The sequence below is a fragment of the Diorhabda carinulata genome, chromosome 4, assembly GCF_026250575.1.
Source record: "Diorhabda carinulata isolate Delta chromosome 4, icDioCari1.1, whole genome shotgun sequence".
NCBI classification, from domain to species: domain Eukaryota; kingdom Metazoa; phylum Arthropoda; class Insecta; order Coleoptera; family Chrysomelidae; genus Diorhabda; species Diorhabda carinulata.
In genome coordinates, this window is record NC_079463.1 from 19,206,777 (window position 1) to 19,228,746 (window position 21,970).

At 32.2% G+C, this 21,970-nt stretch overlaps 2 protein-coding genes and 1 long non-coding RNA gene across 15 annotated transcripts in view; 2 read left to right on the forward strand and 1 right to left on the reverse strand.

The window, feature by feature from the left end:
* Positions 1-622: 622 nt before the first annotated feature.
* On the forward strand, positions 623-15,756 carry LOC130892714 (uncharacterized). Of its 13 annotated transcripts, none has more exons than XR_009059083.1 (5): positions 901-1,307; positions 7,051-7,297; positions 7,356-7,490; positions 7,568-7,698; positions 7,766-8,889. XR_009059083.1 is itself a non-coding variant. In XM_057798280.1 (2 exons), exons 1-2 carry the CDS (start codon positions 667-669, stop codon positions 15,700-15,702), a joined length of 1,545 nt encoding a protein of 514 aa, XP_057654263.1. In that variant the 5' UTR covers positions 623-666; the 3' UTR covers positions 15,703-15,756. The 13 variants fall into 13 exon arrangements, 1 of the variants encoding a protein (XP_057654263.1); XR_009059090.1 differs by lacking the exon at positions 7,051-7,297 and having other exon boundaries at positions 7,356-7,469; positions 7,766-7,918; positions 7,980-8,889; XR_009059087.1 differs by lacking the exon at positions 901-1,307 and having other exon boundaries at positions 5,556-7,297; positions 7,341-7,490; positions 7,556-7,698; positions 7,766-7,918; positions 7,980-8,889.
* LOC130892718 (uncharacterized) lies at positions 2,890-5,620 on the reverse strand. Its single transcript, XR_009059091.1, has 3 exons — positions 5,107-5,620; positions 4,837-4,971; positions 2,890-4,472 (listed from the first exon to the last, which is right to left on the reverse strand). It is a non-coding gene; the product is annotated as an uncharacterized LOC130892718 (long non-coding RNA).
* Positions 15,757-15,968: 212 nt separating the features above from the next.
* Positions 15,969-21,970, forward strand: part of LOC130892716 (succinate dehydrogenase [ubiquinone] iron-sulfur subunit-like) — a 48,270-nt gene continuing 42,268 nt past the window's right edge. Inside the window, exons 1-2 of the mRNA XM_057798284.1 lie at positions 15,969-16,087; positions 16,393-16,654. The gene's annotated coding sequence lies outside the window, so the exon portion shown is untranslated. The remainder of the gene's footprint in view (positions 16,088-16,392; positions 16,655-21,970) is intronic.

A 21,970-nucleotide genomic window follows, 5' to 3' on the forward strand; every position in this document is an offset into this window, starting at 1 on the left:
CCATACTTCATCCACGACTTCTATATATCGTTGATGAAATTTCTCTTATATTATTACAAATATTAACATTTTATTCTAACAAATATTTCATACTATATATTAGAGTTCATTTATATACAATACACAGTTATTAAAAATAATAATAATCGTCTATCTCATAATAATTAACGCAAAAACCTATGTACATATTTCGCTTAACAAATTTAAGTACCTGATTTCACAAAATGAGGGTATTTATTCATAGTTATCAATAATTCCTTTTGTCTGTTAAAAAAAGATTCATAGGCCATATTATACACTTTCCTTGACTTTTCTGGCAGTAAATTTAATGAGGCAGCTTCTCTAATTTCTGGTGGTGTTTTATGAAATCTTGAAAACAACTCTAATAATCCCTATTCTACAGTGTCATAAGATGCAACATGGATTTGATGACTTTTTTTCTTAGAAAGTTTATTTCTCTTTTGTTTTTGCAATTTACCGCACGTATCAAACATTCTTAATAGTGCTTATATAAATTTATAAAACTGGAATTTTTTTACTCCGCCCTCATTTCTTATTGCAGCTGCGCTAATCGCTCGCTTACGTCACTAGCGCCGATCGAGTGTCGCCGCCAAGCTCCAGCAGTATCCGTGCCTAGTGTCGTCATATTAGTCGTATTTTTGTCAAATGTCGAAGTCTGGATCGACAAACGTTCGTTATAAATATTGTATTGTACCAAAATGTACCAACACTACTATAACTGCACCAAATAAGGTATTTTTAAGTATCCCTAAGGGAGAAAAATTAAGGAAAAAATGGTGTGATGCAATGAAAAGGGACAATAAAACAAATACTGTTCTATCAAGTACAAGTAATCGGTTTTGTTGTGAAGATCATTTCGAGGTAAGTACTTTCATTTTTTAAATAGTATATTTAAAACTTGATACATACGATACAGATTAGCTCGACGTATTGTAACAATGCAGTAGTTTTATAGTGTTACTTGTGATAGCATACGCTAAATGGCACGTTTTCCAGGCCAATCAGAAAGAACTCTTACACAACTGACATTGACTTTACCCGAATACTTCAAATGACGGCCACGAAATTAAAAGATAACCTGTCTTTGAGTTTGTTTCTAGAATTCGGTTTTTCTTGCGTTTGCGATTTTAATTTGGTTTATATTAGCTGCATAAAATGGTTATGTGATTTGAATTATATTTTAATAATCTCTTCAAGCTCTTAATATTTTAAAAGACTTTTACACTATTTTATTGTGATAGTGTATGGTGTTATCATTAAGGAAGCAAAATTATAGGTTTAGAGAGGTATGTAGTGGTTACATTACTATGGGGGTGGCGGGAACGTTTAATTATCGGAAAGAAATTATTAAGATTTGATAACCTTGTAGTAAATTTTGTCGTTACGACTTTTCTTTAAGTCTTTATCAAAATATGATATTGACACTGACAATTTGCTTATTTATTTTGATCTATAGATCACCTTCATCATGAATATCAAAATAAGGATAAAATTAACTTAGAACTATGTTCCAATAAGAAAACTTAATTGTACCTTTGGTTCCCACATCTCAAATATATAGAGGCAATCAATTAAATTTATTACAATTTACAAAATAGAGCTATAAATTTTACTTAAATTATTTAGGGCTTTATTATCATTTATAGCTTGTTTGCTCATATGAATGAATGTGAATCATTTCTAAGAAATCTCTTTTTCATGTATTAGATTCCGTTTCCAGAATTTTTGATGTGTATAATTGAATTTTTTGATATTCATGGTTCATTAACGCAGTTTTATTTTTTTATCATATTAATGGTTTCTTAGACTATTTTCTAAATACTGAGATGTCTGCCCTATGTAGACAGCGTCACAATTAGTACAAGGCACTTGATATATAATATTACTTCTTGTGTTTTTTGGAGTTTTAGATTTTAATTTAGTGAAATATTTGGATAATTCGATAATTGTCGGGAAAGTTCTTGTACATATGGTAAGGAAAAATGTTTTATGTTTTGATGTTTCGTTTCTGTTTTGTTTTTAAATTGATTGTAGTATCTGTTTAGAAAGAGCTGAATCACTTTTTAATAAATGCAAAGAAAAAAAATATTAAGAAAATTGATAAGCTCAAAACAGCACCTATTCTTGAAATACAAATGAAATAAAATCAAAATGGATCGAGAATTTAACTGATACTCTCATATAGATGAAGTAAAAGAAGTTTTATCTTTAGGTCCCAATTTTGCACAAAATATTTCTAGTGACAAAGAATTACCTGTGAAAAATATCTTATGTAATATTGAATGCAACACCAATCATCTAAATAACGAAATTTAAAATAAAATAAGATCTGTTACTTGTAATATTATTACTAATTTCAAAAATAAATTGAAAAACAAAAGACAACAAAACAATATCAAACCTCGAAATATAACTAAAACCAAAGAATTCATAAATAAAAATAGAATCTCAAAATTTTTAAAGCAGATAAATCTAATAAAACTGTTATCATTAAATTAGAAGATTATAATAATAAAATGATGAAATTATTAAACATAAGACAACTTACGAAAAAAATAAACAAGACTCTACGAATTCTAATCAAAAACAAAATAATGATCTTATTCGATCTTCAAAGAACAACTTTTTATTTCGTCATCAGACACAAAAAAATTGAAAATACACAATGCCTTACCCCCTAAAATATATGGTTTATCAAAACTCCTCAAACCTGACATTCCCCTTCAACCGATTGTTTCAAGTATTCAAACACCTCTCACCTTATTATCCAATTATTTGAAAAATATTTTGAGAAAAATTTTATATCAAAACAAATATTATATAAAAAACACATGGGATTTCAAAGAAGAAATTAAAAGTATTAAAATTCCTAATAAATATGTATTTATTTCGTTAGATGTGGTTTCTTTATATACAAATATTCCTATTACTATTGTGATTAATATATTAATGAGAAAATGGGACAAAATTAAAGACTATACAGAAATACCACAAATTGAATTTATAAATGCTATAGAACTCACACTTACAACAACATATTTCAAATATGAAAATGAAATATACAAACAAATTGATGGTTGTGTTATGGGAGCTTCCATTTCAAGTGTTATAGCACAATTGGTAATGGAAGGTATTGAGGAAACTGTCCTAAGAAAAATTGATATAAATATTCCATTCTTTTTCCGATATGTAGATGTTTGCATTACTGCTGAACCAAAGAATAGAATATTTATATTAAGTTTGTTTAGGACCGTTTCATCAAGATCTTCCATTACAATTACACTACAAAATACAAAAAAATACAAAAGAACATTCGAGTTCTCATTGTAGAGAAGATTTTTGTGTAATTAAATTTACTTCAATAACAAATAAAAATTTATTTATACGTTAAGAATACAAAGATTTGTATATAAATCAAATATTTTTTTTTCGACTTTTTGCTTCAGTAAATTCTTTTATCAAGTCATCGAAGTTAATCAATCGAAGTAACTCGTTTTTGATTGTAAGAAGAGACAATGCAGATAGTGTTTCATCGCCCATAGTAGATCTATGCAAATCTTTTATTGTTTTCAATACTGAAAATGATCGCTCGCTTTCACAATTTGCTATAGGGATAATAACAAGAAGTCTGTAAGCAATATACACATTTGGGAAAACAGGTGCTATACCGTTATCGGCTATCCATTTCAATACTAGTATAGGACAAATTGTATTGTCGGTTTCTTAAGCCTTTTTGTCCGATCGATTAGAGAAATAACCTGTTCTTGATTTTGTATTTTTACCTATGGTATGAATTGTTTGAGTTCAACGGTACCTCGACCTTTTTCAGCGTATAAACAAATATGCTATTTAAGAATTGGATCATATTCGGATATAAATTCTAAGATACCTAAATAGTTTTCGTTATTTATGAAAATTTTTCATTCTTACCACGAAACGGGAATCCCCGCCCTGCAAAAAAACGTATCACAGTAACGATACGCTTCAAGATTTCAATCAAGTATTTTATTTCGCTTTCTATCCCTTCAACCATTTTTTTGTCAATATGAAAAGTCACTAACTTATAGCCAACATACAACATCATACAGTGCATATGTTCTTTGCTATTTTCATGTGAACAGATAGATTCGTTCGATTTGTGCCACTTTGAGAACCTAGTTTTTACAAAACTATTTTCTTGATTATTTGAAAAAATCTTACACGGAAAACAAAAAACCGCACTAAGTGAAGAAGAGTACTTGAGTCAGATTCTATCACATTTTTCACGATTCGGCAATTCACGTTGAAAGTATTTTGAGGAAACTTTCTATTTTGACCTGGATATGCCCTCTTTGAATTTTCAAAATTTGCGTTTTGAAAATATCCTACTCCTTTATTTAAATACTTTTCGCGATTAACTTTATTTCCATTTAAACTTGGTGGCCAGAGAGCTGGAACTTGGTGTGGAATATCTAAAAAAATTTGATAGTAGTAAAATATTCGTCGCAGTATACATCAATACTTCATACAAAGTAGTCGGAAAATACGTGCATCAACATTGATAGTCTGTATTGTTGGAAATGATTTGATAACTTGAGTATCATCAGAATCATCAACAAATTTTGATCCATCTTTATGGCACGAATCTACGTTTTCTTGCAAATGCAGAGAAAAAAAAACTAATAAATTACGTGCAAAAAATATTTATTTTATTCAAAATAGTTTAGACTCTAACGAAAATAAAAAAAGGCTGTTGAAATTCTGTATTATCTTCAGTATTTCTAATTACAATTTAAAGTTTCAATACAGTATTTTTAAAGCTCAAATGATAAATACCTGTAATTATTGCACTATTAGGTAGCGTGTGAGGTACTGTGCAATTGGAAATATCAGTAAGAGAATTAGCCTAAGACATGCGCGTACCAATCGCATCACTAACACAACTACCACTTCTCTTTCCTCCATCGGATTCTAGTGAAAATAAAATACATAATTAATATTTGTATAAAAAAAATAATTCAAATACTGATCTTGGCTTTGGCATAAAAATTAAAAACTATGTATTGTATTAATGATATTGTATATAAAAAAATTGCAGATAAATACCTTTTCCGCTACTGTTTAAAAAATCATCAGTGATCAGGTGGGGCATTGCCTCTAAAATTTCTTTTGAATATTCGGTGTTATCATTAACTTTTTCTCTGGGACTATGATTGTTTTGAAAGCTACCGCACGGCATCTCATTTTCTTGCGAATTAGAAGAATGTGAAAAAAACTGTTAATTTCGGGTGTTTCCGAATCTGCTCTTCTCTCTCTTTGGCGAGTTTTCTTTTCAATGAACCGCACTGATACACTCTTTTGCTCATTTTATAGCTTTGACGTGCGTATAACGAAGTCAAAATTACCAACAATAATAATCTCAAACAGTGCGATATAATCCATCCAAAACGAAACCGATAGAAGATTTAGAAGATAGAAGACATAAAGCAAGCAGAACAACGACCCGTGACACGCACGGTTCGCGCAGCCTCCGCCGGTAGCGGCCACGGTGCGTGTTTGTTTCAACACAAGAAATGAAAAGAATTGTAACTATCGAATATGCATACGATTCGTACATAGTGATAAAACAAGCCAGTTTATTGTACTTTCGTAATCATTAGATACGGTTTTAGCTAATTATCTCAAACTCTAAAGTTAATGGGTCACTACGTAGGTCATCAAAATATGTATAGTATACTAGATAGTATATCAGTCGGGCTTCGCGCGAATATTTTACGGGTAATTACTAAATCAATGTGCTGTCCAAATTTAAATTTTCGATGGCGTTTTGAATCGCAACTGAACTTTACATTTGACTTTCAATCAAAGTTACTTCATGATAAAAAATTTCCAAAATTTAATTGAAAAAAATTTAAATATGGTATATGATGACCCTCAATTACTGTCACGTATTTTGTGGTCAAACGAAGCTACATTTAGTAGTGATGGTACGGTTAACTGGCATAATATGCACTATTGGCCACAGAATAATCCACGCTAGATGGAAGAAGTTCAGTATCAGGGGCGATGGTCGGTGAATGTATGGTGTGGTATTGTAGATGGTCAGAAAATTGGACCTCTTATTTTTGACAACGCAATTAACGGGGAACGCTACCTAAATTTTATAAGGGATAAATTACCATTTCTTCTAGAAGATATAACTCGTGGGTCTATGTTGTTTCAGCACGATGGGTGTCTAACGCATTTCTCCAGACAAGATAGACAATTTTTAGATAATGCTTTCCCTGATAGAAGGATAGGACGTGGAGGCCTATTATTTTGGCCAGCCAGGTCACCAGACTTAACCGTCTTAGATTTCTATCTCTGGGGCCGGATTAAACACCTTGTTTGTGCAATTAGACCCATTACAAGAGATAACATGATCAAGACGCAGTTTCCCGGTGACAGCATAAGTAATATTGACATAATGATTGGAACTATTATTAATAGAACAAAGAAAGGGAATTTCGAGGAGTCAAAAAATTTTAAAATCCGTTCAGTCAAACCGGAGTAATTTATGTTTAAAAGAAAATGCTTAAAATTTACCCATTTCTTAAGATATTTCGTAATACGAAAAAGATATCGACATGCGGTTTTCGCTATTCTGTTGCTAATTTAGTCTACTTTTATATTCCTTAATTAAAACTGCATGTTTCCATTTAACATTTTTCAAGGCTAGCTAGATTTAAAAAAATAAATAGCGTCCTCTAGCGTATACGTTACTCATTAGGTTGCTTCGAAATTATAACTCTTACATTGGTAGAAAGGAGCTCTCTTCAAAAAGACTAAGTTTGCATAGATAGGTTAAGTAGAACTTCCCCCCACCTCTTATTTGAAGAGATAGACTAAAACTTGTAAAATCAAATATACGTTGAATTTTTTGAAGAATACGATAATCATAGTTTAAATGCATCTTCATTAGGCAATATTTGTAAATTATTCATTTTATAATTTTTGGTATTCAATTATGCCCTATAGTGGTGGACCTAAAACTCTGTAAAAAATTTCCAGGTTTTTCTCGAGGTCACTTTTTTTATAATTTTTTTCCCAAAGCTGTACTATAAACGGTTGCCGATATATGGCCGAGAGCCATTCTTATTGGGACACTCGGTACATGACATATTATTAAGAATTGGAATATACAGATGATGTATGCGGTCATACAAAATGATATAAGTATTAAAATAAGAACGGAAATGAAGAAAATGATGAGAAACATAGAAGGAAATGAATATTACCAAATTTATGGAAATAATTAGTAATCTTTTTCAGAGATGATATTAATTATATGCATTTTTTAGAATTATTATTTTCAGAGTGAAGAAAGACTAAAAATGTGGGTCCATTGTTACAGAAATCAAGCATAATCAATATGGGAATAGAAATGAATTTTTAAAGTATGATATATTAAGTAAAAAATGTGGTTTTAGGTATATAGCTTATTATATCAGGTACAAACCAAAAACATATTTTAAAAATTTTGTTTTTATAAGGTTGATATTATTAAGTGTACTAGAAAAAATTGTAGATGTGGAAGAAGATTATTGATGTCGAAAGACCAATTATTAGTAATTGCCACAAAAGCTTACTATGGAAATTAAGAACAAAGCAGAAGATATTGAGAACAACATAGAAATAATTGAGTTGGAGGTATTTAAGGTAAAATCGAATTTGTTAAGTAGTAAATTTTATAATAAGGTTTCTTACAATGAAATTTGTGATTTAGAGTGTCGAAGAGGGTGTTGTAATGTACCGACGAAAAAGATTTAACAAGAAATAAGTCTTCCAAACTTTAATTCGCTACCCAGATGATGATGAATATTTCAAGAAGAACATCACAATAGCCCATTGCTTCTCACAGATGAAAAAGAAATTTGATGTAATGAGAAAAAAATGGTTTCAATGTTATAGTAATTTATTCATACATGTTGTGATTGTAGAATTGTAGATTTGAATGAAAAACTTGGAAATGTCCAAAGTGAGAACTTTAATTCAGCATATAAAAAATTTTGACTGGGATTCTTCTAATGATACCCAACCCCGTAAAATAAAAGGAATAGATAAACATATTACCTGAATAGGAAATTTAAGGATTCTAATATATTTTTCAATTACTACACAATTAAATACAGTGGAGTCCCGATAATTCGAACTTGGATAATCCAAATCCAATCCAAAAATAATTAGTGTATTAATAAAAGTTACATTATCTTTGGAATATAGTAAAGTGTAATGAACAAAACAGAACAATATTCTAAACTATACTGGTATAAAAAAAACGAAGACTTCTTTCATGCGGCAAAGTTTCGTCCACCAACCTCATAATCTGAGTTTAAATACTCAAATTCCAATTCAATATTTTTCTTTAATTGGTTTTCAAATTCCACATCTTCTTGAATATTATCAGTATTACTACTACAATGCAATATGCCAGTAGAATCCAATCTAATAATATTCTCTGAATCCCCTGATTTACTTCTTGGTGGATTAAAAGTATCTTAAAAGTATTTTTAAATTGAAGTGATTATTGTTGAATCCTCCTCTACTTCTAATAGCATCAAAAAACATTTCCAAGTGATCTTGCGAAAATTTATAAGTAAGCACATATTTAATATTTTTAGAATCAACAAAACCAAAGACACATTCTATGCATACCAAAAATCTCAAAAAACCAGTTTTTCTTCCAAAATCTAGAATGTGATCTCCATTTTATTTTAATGAAAATATGTAATTTTTTATTTCATTCAATCTATAAAAAATAATATATTTTGTTGCTGTTTTTTAAATATGTATGTTGCCAATCTATTAAGAGAGTTAAAAATATCAAATAAATCATTAAATTGAAACAAACTTTCATTTTTTCCTTTTCATAAAAAATATGTCGTGTTTTAATTTTTGTCTTTCATTATCTTGAAGTCTCCTCTAAATATCTCCACTCAATGACATAATTGCTAACATTATGTAGAGTTTTGTAAGTAGCTGAACAATTATGAACTAATTTAACCATATGATAGGGATCTTGGGTGGTGGGATGGTTAAAAAATGTTTTGAAAGAATTTAAATTTGAAAAATCTGCCCCTGAAGACTTAACCATTTGCCAATTGGCTGGAGCACCATCAAATGTCATTGACAAAATTGTTACCCCACTTTCATGAATAAATTCAAGGCATTTTTTCAATAAATTAGCTCCTTCACTACCAAAAAGTCCTTGCAAAAAAGTACCCAACAGGTATCTTCCATGATCCATTTACTGCAACTATCATGAAAACTAACACTCCCTTGCTTCAGATAAATCACCAATATTCATGTTTGTTCATGTCCATTCAATTTGTCTTCTTATTTCCCTATCACAAAATTCTTTTGATTTTAGAGCACTTAAGCTTCTTTGCTCTATCCTGATGAACCATTCACAGCTGAATACCATTTTGAAATGGTAATGATTTATGGAATGTGTTTCTAACATAATGCTCTTGGTGAATAAAAACTTAAGGTTACAGCAAAAGACCTTAACTTTGCAGAATACTTTTCTTCACTTTCTGCTTAAGCATTCTTTTCAAAATTTCTTAAATTTCTTGAGCGCTGCCTGGAATGGAAGCCTAAAAATAAAAAGTTTGGCTGTATAAATTTAGATAGCAACAAATATAAGCTTCTTTGGGTAAATATTTTTCCTGTATTTTCAATACAACTAGCCACTTTTGTCTTTGCTCTACCTTCGTATGAAATCTACAATTTTATATTTCAACAAATAAGGTTGAGTTACGCGACTGATATTCACCTATGGAATTAAAGGTTAGGATTCAAATAATCCACTTTTTTACAAACATAACATATTTTACCCATTGTCTTAGCACCAATATGTCAATTAATCAGTATTTAAACACTCAAAAATATTTCTCTTCAACACCATGATATAAAGAATACAGTACTCTTTACATCATGTTCAACACACCTATTCAAAATGCTTTCTCAATATTTAGTAAACAAAGGGAGCCATTTCACCGCAAACGAATACAGATACATAGCGTGTTATCTAGCTTATATTTTTTCATAAACTTCTTAATCAAATTTATTTTCTTAGACATGAAAATATTTTTGTCTAGATCAATTGTGGAAAGTATTGCTCATTCATAGGGTTCACACCAGCAATGAAAATTTAATGGTCCAAAAGGACCACCTAAGTTATGATTTAATGGTCCAAAAATATAACGTGGTAGACAAAAGTAAAAAAATTAAATTAATATATGCATGCTACACACACTTTCATACATATTTTTACGGCATATATAAATTCTTTTATGCAAAAACAGCACAGTAAATATAAAACATAGGTTTTTTTAAAAATATTTTGGGCGATAAATTTGTCGTCGATGTGTATGATTTGGCGACAATTGTCGCTATGTCGCCATGCTGGCGTGAACCCTACCCATTCAGTAAATTTAGTGAGGACTAGAGCTAGATTATTATTGATTTTTAACAATAATACGATGTATAAGTAAATACTTGTGAAACGTAACATACAGTCAGATAATAAACATTAATTTTAAAATTTGACAACATTGAGGTCTACTGTAAGTTGGCTTCCATTATATTCAAACATACTAAATTCATCTTTTTTATTCGCCCAAGAAAATAATAATGTTTCTAATAATGTTCCAAAAAAAACTTCAACGAAAATATTTAGTAGTTGTGGATAAAGTATAATGTGTGGTTATCCCACTCGCTAGCGCTTGTGTTTATATATCACAGTATCTGTCATGAATTAGCAACGACCCAAAATATTTTTAATTTATTTTTTATGCCCCTCAATGTATAAATATATCGGAAACCAGAATTTACACTTATTCGTTGATATTAGCCACTATATCTGTTTAAATTTGGCGGGTTTCGTTTACAATTGGTGCAACTTTCTGATTGGCCTGGAATTGGTGCTATTTAGTGTATGCTCATGTGTTTTTTTTGCATTGGCGTGAAATTCGTATGGGATTTAACCTGAATATTGTTAAATAAAAAACGCCTACACCAGTTCTTCAAAACTAATAATTTTTAAAGTTTACGTTTGTAACATGGAGCAAATTTTTTAAGTAAAAAATACAATCTGTCTAATTTTCATGCTAAAATCATCAAAATGAAATTAGAAAAAAAATTTTTTAAATGGTTTTGTTTAGTTTCTTCAAATATTGCTATCTGTAGCTTTACAAAAACAAATTTACAACGTAAATCTAAGGGTCAAAATTATTTAGCTCCATACACTTTTCTCAGCGAAGTTCAATAAGTTCGATACCATTTTTACAGCTTTCTCATGTCCAAATTTTTAGTTAATATGCTATGTAGCGCACTTTATGAAATGCCTTTTAAGTCAGTTAGCTCGCACACTTTCAGTCGAACATCATCTAGTACCGCTTTGTCTATTTTCTTCAACATTTCTGGAGTCGTCACCTCATTTGGTCGACCACTGCGATGCTGGTCTTCGCAGGTCATACGGCTTCGTTTAAACTCTGTTACCCAATATTTTACTATTGGTGACGAAGAAGTAGTCTCACCCAGAGTAGAATCTAGTTCATATCATAACAATGATCAATTTTTTCCATGTTTACAAATTCACTCAAAACGTTTTCTATTGATTGCTGCTAAACAATATGGCGTCTTCAAACTCGAAACCTATGATGTATAAATTATGTCCTTTCTAATAACTAATATTTTTCAAGCAACTACCGCCATCTCTAGGTCAGGCATGGTACTTCTGGGATTATTTTTAAACTATAGAGCTAGAGTAGATAGACCATTAAGTATCTGCAAAAGATAGAGAGAGAGAGATAAGCGTCATTGTTATTAGAAAATTTTACAATTTTATCGACAAAGCAACACAATTTTATATTAGATAATATAATATATATATATATATATATATATATATATATATATATATATATATATATATATATATATATATTATGTTTAAAAAGAAAGGGTAATAGACCGTTTTTCATTAGTCGTTCAATTATCTTGATTGAATTGGTTATAATGCAACAGGACGATAATTACGAGTGATATTTTTTCACCACCATTGTGCAGGGGAACAATTATAGTTGTTTTTAGACAGCTAGGGAAAAGTCCCTTTTCATAGGATTCGTTTACTATAGCATAAAACGTTAATCATCACTTCTGGAAAATTCATAAATAACTTAGCTGATAACCCATCGTTAAGTATGGTTTGCTCTAGTTAAAATCTATCTACAGATCTGAGGAAGAGACTGTCACTGATTCTTTTAGAAGCGTTTGATGAACTGATTTTGTTTCTCAAATCTTTGATAACAATCCAAGTTTCTTTGGAGAAAGTTTTAGCTCCCGAGATGCGATTCTGTAATAGTTTTGATAGTTTTCCGATACAATAATCTAAAGTTATTGACATAATTAATGATGTAAGCATTGTCTGTGAACTTTTTAATATACAAGATTGATCTCATATTCTTGGATGAAGTGTGTGTTCCTTTCGTGGTCCATGATTTGTGATGATTAGTTTTACAAGGACGAAGAGGAAATGCTGTATTGCAGCACCAGATAATTTTATTGAATATGTCTGAAAATTTAGAGTCAATATCGTCATAAAATTCAATCCAATTATTAGCTCCAACTGAGTTTGTTCCTTAAGAGATTTACAAGGTATTACAAATTCAGCGAAAACAGTTTCATGGTCAGAGAGACCATAATTAATTACTAAGTAATTCACATCATGGGGTAGGGAGTCGTGACACTATGAAATTTAGAATTGAGAAAGTTGTTTTAGTAATTCGAGTTTGTAAATCCACATGCATATTTAGCTAGAATGACTCAAAAATATTTACCAGAGACATCCGAATGGCACAATTATTAGTAATGTCAATGTTGAAATAACTGCAATTGTTGCATGATTTTATTGCTTCAATAGTGGACATTTTTTCATGTGCTTTTTAGAATTTGATTGTTCTTTAGTTTCTTCACGAATTTTATCAGTTGTAATTAATCGCTGATACCACACCTTGATTTCACCAAGCTGTTCAGCTGGCCAGCTAAGGCACTAAATCGCTATCATACTGCTTAAAAAGTCTTTCATATGATATAGTCCCAGAGCTGGCCACAAAAAACAGGGTCGATAAGGTGTGCGCCATTTCAGCTTGTAAACTGGCGGCCCCCTTAAGGTCGGCACAGGTCGGATATGAAAATGCCATCCGGTTTTCCCGTACGAAAAAATTGGCTGAAAAACCTCATAACGTGCGCGCGCGAAACCTTTTGTAATGTGCAGCTTAAGCCTCAAATAAGAGCGGTGTAATAGCGCAAGAAGTTTTGCAGGCTGGAAAACCTCCGAAAAAATTGAAAAAATCGGCGTATATTTGAAATGAAATTTTTTCGTATTCGGCTTAATGGAAAATTACTTTTGATGTCTCCATTCAAAATATATGTTTGAGCTACCCGAAATTAAAAAAAATCATCGGGATACAATGAAAAATAATTTTTTATCTCACGGGTGATTTTATAGCGCTTACTCATTTTTTAAAATTCATTTACTGCACCAATTGACAATTGATTTTGATCAAATTTTTTTTAAAACTTCTGGGAATAGTTATACTTTTTGATAAAATTGCTCACTATTGAGTAACGGCTTGTGGTGACCCAAGAAACTTTGAGGCAAGATGATAATCTTGGCGCTCGCCTCTATCATTGCAAAAATGCGTTAAATTATTTACTTTTCCGGCACTTTCGATCACTTCCTACGAGGGTTTTCCGACCTGCAAAACTTCTTGCTCTATTACACCGCTCTCATTTGAGGTTTAAATCCCACGTTACAAAAGGTTTCACACGCGCCCGTTATGAGGGTTTTCAGCCAATTTTTTCGTTCGGGAAAACCGGCTGGCATTTTCATATCCGACCTGACTGACCTTAAGAAGTGGCGTTTGGTGATGTACTAAGTTGGGGCCACCAGTTTAGAAGCTGAAATGGCGCGCACCTTATCGACCCTGTTTTTTTGTAGCCAGCTCCCCGTCTAATACTTCTACAGTTTTAATTCCTACTTTTGTGTTTGTCGCCCCTTCAGTTGGCACGCCACTATAAGGACATATTCTTTTTTTATAAAAACTTTCATAAAACATTTCCCTATCTATCTAATTTTAACCATTTTGGTTAAACAAAATCGCTCCAAATTAAATATGATATTATTTGCTTAAACTGTAACACTTGGTATCTCAAAAGTAAAAGGTCCGATGCACATATAATCTTCTTGTTTTTGCATCAAGAATATGTCATTCTATCGATCTGTTGACCATTATTAATTAAAAAATAATTCGCCGATTTCAATTTTAGCTTGAAAACGATTTGGAAAATTATATGGAGTGGAAATTAATGGGTGGAAATTGTAGACTTAAAAAAGAAGTTGTTCCTCATATCTTCAATTGTCAACTGTCATCGATTATAAAACCAGAAAGAAACGATACCCTGAAAAGACCCCGGAATGATATTTTGGAAACATTAGAGACACCAGTCGATGCCCATGTATCAATCTCAACGCAGATAGAATGGGTTGATTGTGGTAATACTGATGTTAAATTTAATCCTCTTGAATCTTCTAACGGAGAGGAAATTCCTATTGGTAACATCAGTAATGTAAAGAGTAAAAAAGTTCAAGTGAAAGTAAAAGACTTTTGTCATTCTAAAAAAACTCAAACTGACAATACGACGACTATGTTCATCCCATCTAAAGAGAAAGGAAACCTAGATCCAGAAACTTCATCCAATTGGGAATATTCTTCAAGAAGTCAAAAGGAATACAAGGAATATATGTTAAAAGGGACTATGATGTCAATAGAGAGAGAACCCAAATTCTTGGTAGGAATTCCGAAGGAGTCGTATTTTTGTCTGCAAATATTATCCCAAAAAATTCCAGTTCCACATATTAATATTCTTATCACGCTTAAAAAAATTCGTTTGAATGAGCCGTCCTCAATACTGGCAATGCAGTTCGGAAGATCCACAGTTAATATAGGACAAATTTTTAAGCGTACTGTGCCGTTATTATCAAAATACCTTAAAGAGCTGATACTATGGCCGGCTGCGAATAAAATAGCTGAACGGTTACCAATAGTTTTTCGTTCCAGATATTCAAAAGTACAGTCAATTATATGTTGCTTCAAAATTCGCATCCAGAAGCCTAGTAATCCATTACATGAATCTTTGACGTGGTCTGAATATAAGAGATGCAACACAATAAAATACATGGTTTCGTGCACTCCAGACGGGTTAGTTAATTTTATTTCATGTGGTTTTGGAGGTAGAACGTCAGATGACGTAATTTTTGAAAACTGTGGCTACACGAACAATTTATCCCCAGGCATGGAAATAATGACCGACAAGGGATTCAAAAACGTATCAACTAAATTAGGCACTTATGGATGTGTACTTATCAGGCCTCCTAATGTAAGTGCAAGCACATTTAGTAGCAAGGTTGAAATACTGGAATCTAAAAGAATAGCATCCCTTAGGATTCATGTCGATAGAGTTATAGGGAGACTTCGAGAGTTTAATATGCTTTTACCTCATGTACGTGTAGATCTTAAATATTTATCAATATTTGATGACGTCGTTGTAATAGTGTGCGGCTTAATAAATCTGCAAAACCAACTTACAAAATTTTAAAATCATAAAAGAACAGTATATTAAGGTTATAATGTAATTAATTAAATAAAAGTTTTGTAATATTGGCAGTGAAATAAAAGGACTCATTTAAGGTAAGAGCACCAGGGACATACAGTGCACCTATACCTATAGTCGAGACTTTCTAGTTTGATTATCAAAATTAAGAAAACTTTATATCATTGTCCTCATCAATCTGTAAACCTTTAAACGGGCGGTGTATGCTATATGTACAATAATTTTTGAAAAAATCTTGGACCTGGTTATTCTTCTTAGAACAAACGAATTTCATTATGGAATATGTTGGTTACACTGTTTTACGTCCAATGAAAGTTATAACTCCGATGTTTATCAACAAAAACCTTCAATGACGTCTCATCCTGAAAAGGTAAGGTGTTTTATTAACCTGCAACCTCTACTGACCTCTGAATTTTGATACCTTGGTCAACAATTATCCAAATTACATTTTTTATCAAAAAAATTTCAACAATTTGAATACCAAGGATGCATAAACGATCCTTGATTATTTTTGCAGTGAAGAACTGTTAAAAAACATTATTTTAAGCGAAGTTGAATCATGTATAGTTTATTCAATATCAATTGTAGAAGATAGTTATGGATCAATCAATATTTCATAAATACGTACGGCACTCATACCAAATTAAGAAATGAAAAATAATGTTCACTCCGTAGAAAATTCAATAAACATCTAACAAATCGTCAGTCAACATGGACTCATCATCTCCACGGTTTACCAAAGAAAATCTAGAATCGTAAACATGAATGCATTTCTATTGGCCGAAGCTCTCGGAAGGCGTATGTACACAATTTCTTCGAAGTATTTCTGCTAGAAACTTTTTGCAATAAGCTTTGACAAGGCTTGGTGAGATTAATTTAACCATGAGCGAATGAAGACAATGAAATTGCACAGTAGTAGTAATAAGAATAAAGACAGGTATGAATTTAAAAATAAAGATTTATAGGCAGGGAGCCGGTAACTCTGAAAGTCCCGTTATAGTGGAATATTTTTATTCAAATAAATAGAACATAAGTGTAGGAATAAATTAAGCTCGGTATGCGTGAATTCCTATTGCCGAAACAATGTAAAAAAAAATATTAAAAAAATGGAAAAATGTTTTACCATCATCGCAAATATTAATTTTTTTATGTATTTGACAGTAAATTTTATTGGCTTTGAGAAAAAAATCACGCAAACCACTTTCTCTTGCCGTGTCTGGCATTGTTTCGGCAATAGGAATTCAAGCATACCGATCTAAATTTATTCCTTTATTTATATTCTATTTATTTGAATAAAACTTTTTTGATTTCGCTATGACGGGACTTTCAGTGTTAGCGGCTCCTGGACTATATTATATATATATATATATATATATATATATATATATATATATATATATATATATATACATATATGTGTATATATATTAGTTATTTAAAGTATATTCGAATGTTTTAAAAAGGAAAATATTCAGCAATCTGATAATGCAATAATCAGAATTGCTCAATTAATTACAGTAAATATTTTACTGCACCAGAGTAGATGAACAACGTATGCACGACTATAGAAATAGGGAAAACCGTGTGTTAGAGAGAGAGCAGCGAGACAATGTGTAAGAGAGAGACTTCGTTTTTGCGCATGCGTAAAGTTTCGTTGCGATGATAACAGCGGGAGCGCTGTTATACCAGGTCGGTTAAAAGTCTTTGGGTTTAAAAAAATTATATATACCATTATTATTCGCTAATCTTGTAACATAAAAGTATAACGTATAAATAAAAAGAGATTTTTGTCAATGTAAGGTATCACGCACGTAATCGAGACAGATTCGTTGCGATGATAACAGCGGGAGCGCTAATCTTGTAATATAAAAATCTGCGGTTAACTGATAGCGTCTTATTACTGAAATACAGTTAAAAGTAACGTATACCGGGTGACTTAAAAGTAACATAAAAAAAACAACAATAACAATAATAATTATTTATTTAAATCATTGATAACTTTAACTTTATAAAAGTATACAAATTCTCTAAGAGCATTGTGTAACATATCGTTTGGTGTAATAGAACAAAATGCGTATAAAATTTGTAAAGGACTTTCGGAGAAGGTATTTTTACAGAAATCCAAAACATTATAATAATATTCACAAAAATTCAAATTTGTTGAGATGTTGAGATAAGATAACAGCAGGTGTGAATGATCTTGCAGGACTTATTCCACATTTTACTTCATACCCCGAAATTGGATACTGTGTTGAAAGCAGGTAAATGTTTTCAGACTTGGCAGCAGTCTCATAGTTTTCCAATATTCTATCTAACTCTGAACTGTAGTTACTCGAATCAGATTCGATGTCGACAATACCACTATCTTGGGAACTCATGTTGCTAAAACTGAGTTTGATATCCAAAGCTCACTCCAATTTATAGAGAGCTCTTTCAAGGTTTTTTTAGCGCGGCGAACCGGGGGGGGGGAAATCTATACAATATCAATATTTTCTATCCAACTGTTGTGTTTGCTATCCAAACCAAGCCACTTGACGTACATTTTGTTACCCTTTCTTCTGAGCACCTTTTCAACTAAGTAAATGTCTGGATTCGATGTTTTCTGTAGTTCTTCATGATAGAAGCAGCCGCTGATTGGTGTACCTTGCATGTCTTCAAGTAAATACGTAGCAGGATTGGTAATTTTAACTTTGGTGATTTTGAATAGTTCTGTAGTCCAATTGGGTGTATATCCTTTTTCAAAGACATGCTTTGCCTTGGATATGCGCACAATGTCGCCAACTTTAAATTTTCGTGGACCGGCTATCTTTAAATGACTATAGGTGTTATTCAAAATAGATTTTTCGTTGGATTTGTTGACTTGAGAAGGTTTATATTTTGATGTGGAATGTTTTGTATTGTTATAGTTTTGAGTTATTTCAGGCAGAATATCAATCCATTTGTAGGTGCCATTTAAACTGAAATACTTGTAGAGTTTCGATTTTAGCGTTCTTATAACTCGCTCTGCCATAGAGGCTTTCATTGTACTAAATACGCTATAATGATTTATGTTGTGTTTTCTCATTAAATTTTGAAATTTGCTGTTGTAAAATTCCTTTCCCTGATCAGATTGCAGATTTTTTGGTATTCGTCTAGTGTGAGCGAGAATGTCCGAGAATGCCCGAGTAATCTCCTCTCCGGTCTTCGTTTTTAGTGGGCGTGTCCACACAAACTTTGAAAAACAATCAATGACGACCAGTATCATTTTATGATTCCTATTTTGTGATGCAAAATTCCTCATCTCCGCAAGATCCATTTGCCAAAGATCGTCAAGATCCTTAATAATAGTGCGTCTCCGAGGAAATGTTTTCCGTATCGGTTTGTGGAGTTCGTTTACAAGATGAATTTTTTCTTTAGAATACATATTATGACGTACTACCAGCTAGCTTCAGCTCCAGACTGTTAATGCGGTTAACGGTATTCGTATTCATAACCTTAATATTGTTTACAATGCCCGAAACGTTAGTTTTCATATCAGAGACGGATCTGATATTTTCTGTAATTTCTTTTTGTAACTCACGTATGCTCTCAACACACATGTTAATAGAAGCAGTGAATTCTTTTCGAATAAATATTTTGGCTGCAACAATTGAATCGTCAACGTATTTCTTCGTAGCCATATCCCTAGCTGCTACAGGGGGATTTCGCGAAATAAATGTATCAATTTCGTTAGTTTTATTTTGTAAGTTAGTAATGTGCGCCTGTAATATGGGGATTTTCGTCTTATGAAGCTCATTTCTCATTTCGTTCAATCCTACAGCTAAATCCTTTATATCACGGTCTTGTTGCTGCAGCACCACACCATGTGCTTGAATTAATGGCGAGTTGATAGCACGTAGGTCATTCAACTGCACATCAACATATTTTTTTGTTGCAGCCTCACTATTTGTTGTCGGTTCCTTAACATTACAAATTTTCATATTTTCAATATCAATATTACCGTCCTGTGTATGAGGAAACGTAATTTTCACTGGTAAACGCGCATAGGACGTTTGATGTCTATGTCCGAATTTATCGACTGGCATAATTAAAATGAACAAGTTTCAACTTGTATTATTCTATTATATCAGCCTCCTTGAGTTCATTGATAATTGCTACTATTTCGTTGTCGTGTGACGTATTACCTGCCTCTTTTGAAGCAATCAACAACTTCAAACGTTCCACCAATTCATTCGCATCATCCCAATAAATATACTCCATAGGTTTATCATTATATCTTAAACGATCGATGCCTTTTCCTTTTGCTGAAGGAATCGATTTTAGACGAGTCAATACCTGCGACGATCTATTCGTCGTCGTTAGAGATTTTGTTTTGAATAAAGGTTTTATGATGTAGTGATATTTTTCAGTACTCGACCCCTTAAGACGATCTAACGTGTCTAAATGAACTTCAGTTGTTGTCAAAAGATTTTTATAGTTCTGTAAATCTTGATCATTGTAACTGGGGTCTCGGTAAAATAGAAGCTCATACAAGCCTGGTGTTCCAATTACATATCTTCCTCCTTTGTTTTTCTCAGGTAGTATGTTTATATTACCGGTTTTTCCATCAAATGCAATTCGACGTTTGCCTAATGACCAACCGATTTCATCGTTGTATATCGGACCATAATTTTTATCAATTTTATCATCTTTTTGGAAGTAATCTTCAATGAACTGATGACTGATGGCTGGATATTGGTCCAAATAGTCTGCGATAGCTTCCTGGGAAATTTCGGGGCGCATCTCTTCTGGAGATTCAGAACGTGTAATATTTCCGAATTCATCGGTTTCGGCCACCGGTTCCGTTTCGAGAAAAGGTGTAAACACATCATCAGGTGGTTCTTCCTTCTTTATTTCCTCTTTTGGATTTAAATTTGTAATCGTTTTTTGTAATGTCTTTGAGGATTGCACAATTTCTTCAAGTGGTTTAGATATCGGCTTGAATAGTTTATTAATAGACTCATCTTGCTCTGATTTACCTAATTTCAACGACAAGTATTTTTTGCGAATCGATCTGGCAAGTTCGGACACTTTTTTCTTGCGCAATGCATTAGCAACCTTATCGTCAGACATTTTGGTATGGACTAAAGATGCAGCTTACAATTTTATATATTTATCGAATCCTTTGCGATACCTACCACCATTAAGGGTAAAATCCTTCATAATTACCAAAGTACCATAGCGATCACACCAACACTTTGAACACACATTTTTGAATGTGTCAAATGTCATGTCTGGAGATACGTGTTCGTCGAATATATGTTTCAAGTTCACCTCATCCTGCTTGAATAACACAATAACATTACAATTGTCGCGAATAAGCTGTTTCGGTATTTTTGAGTATGTTTGACAAAGATATGCAGCATCAATATCTTTATGTCTACACATGGAGTAGTATTCACGAATTTTCTGCTGACCGTCACAGGCTACGTCATCGAATAAAAAGATGGAATTTGGTCGAGCTTTCTCTGGACTAATTATTTCCTCATTGTCTTTAAATGGGAAATACCCAACACCCTTGACTTGCGCTATAACTTCTTGTAGCAATTGATACTTTGGTTGAAATAACGATTTTGAATAGACATAAACATTTTTGAATTTCGCGCCATTTGGATTGAATAGGAGCGCCAGCACGACGTTCGTCTTACCACACCCACTGGGGCCACATATAATGGCACGGAAAGAATTTGGCAACAATTTACCATGTTTGCCAACAGTTGGTGTTGAGGTGAAATCCAGATTTTCAATGGGTATAGTCTGCTCTTGTTGAATTATTTTCATTGTGTGTGTCGTTTTTCGTAGTACTACTCTTTAAATATAGGTGTCACCAATTAAGCGTGTCAGTCTTAATGTTGGTGTTTGAAGGAGAGGGTATTTTGAATTCTCTCATCAATAAACTACCTATTGAACTTCACTTACCTAGCTATCAGTACTGTGGACGTAAGTAAACCACCGCTAAGACTATTTTTTCCGAAAAAATTAATTGTTTTTTTTTTAGCTGGTACAAAATTGGAAAAACGTCTTGGTCGTGGAGATCCGGGCATCAACCCCTTGGACGCTGCTTGTAAACAACACAATATTTCTTACTGGAAGAATAAGCCTCTCGAAGAACGACACAAAGCCGATCACATACTTGAAGATAAAGCTTGGGCACGCGTCAAATCAAAAGACGCTTCACTGGGAGAGAAAGCTGCTGCATTACTTGTAACAGGCGGAATGAAGGTGAAAAGAAAGC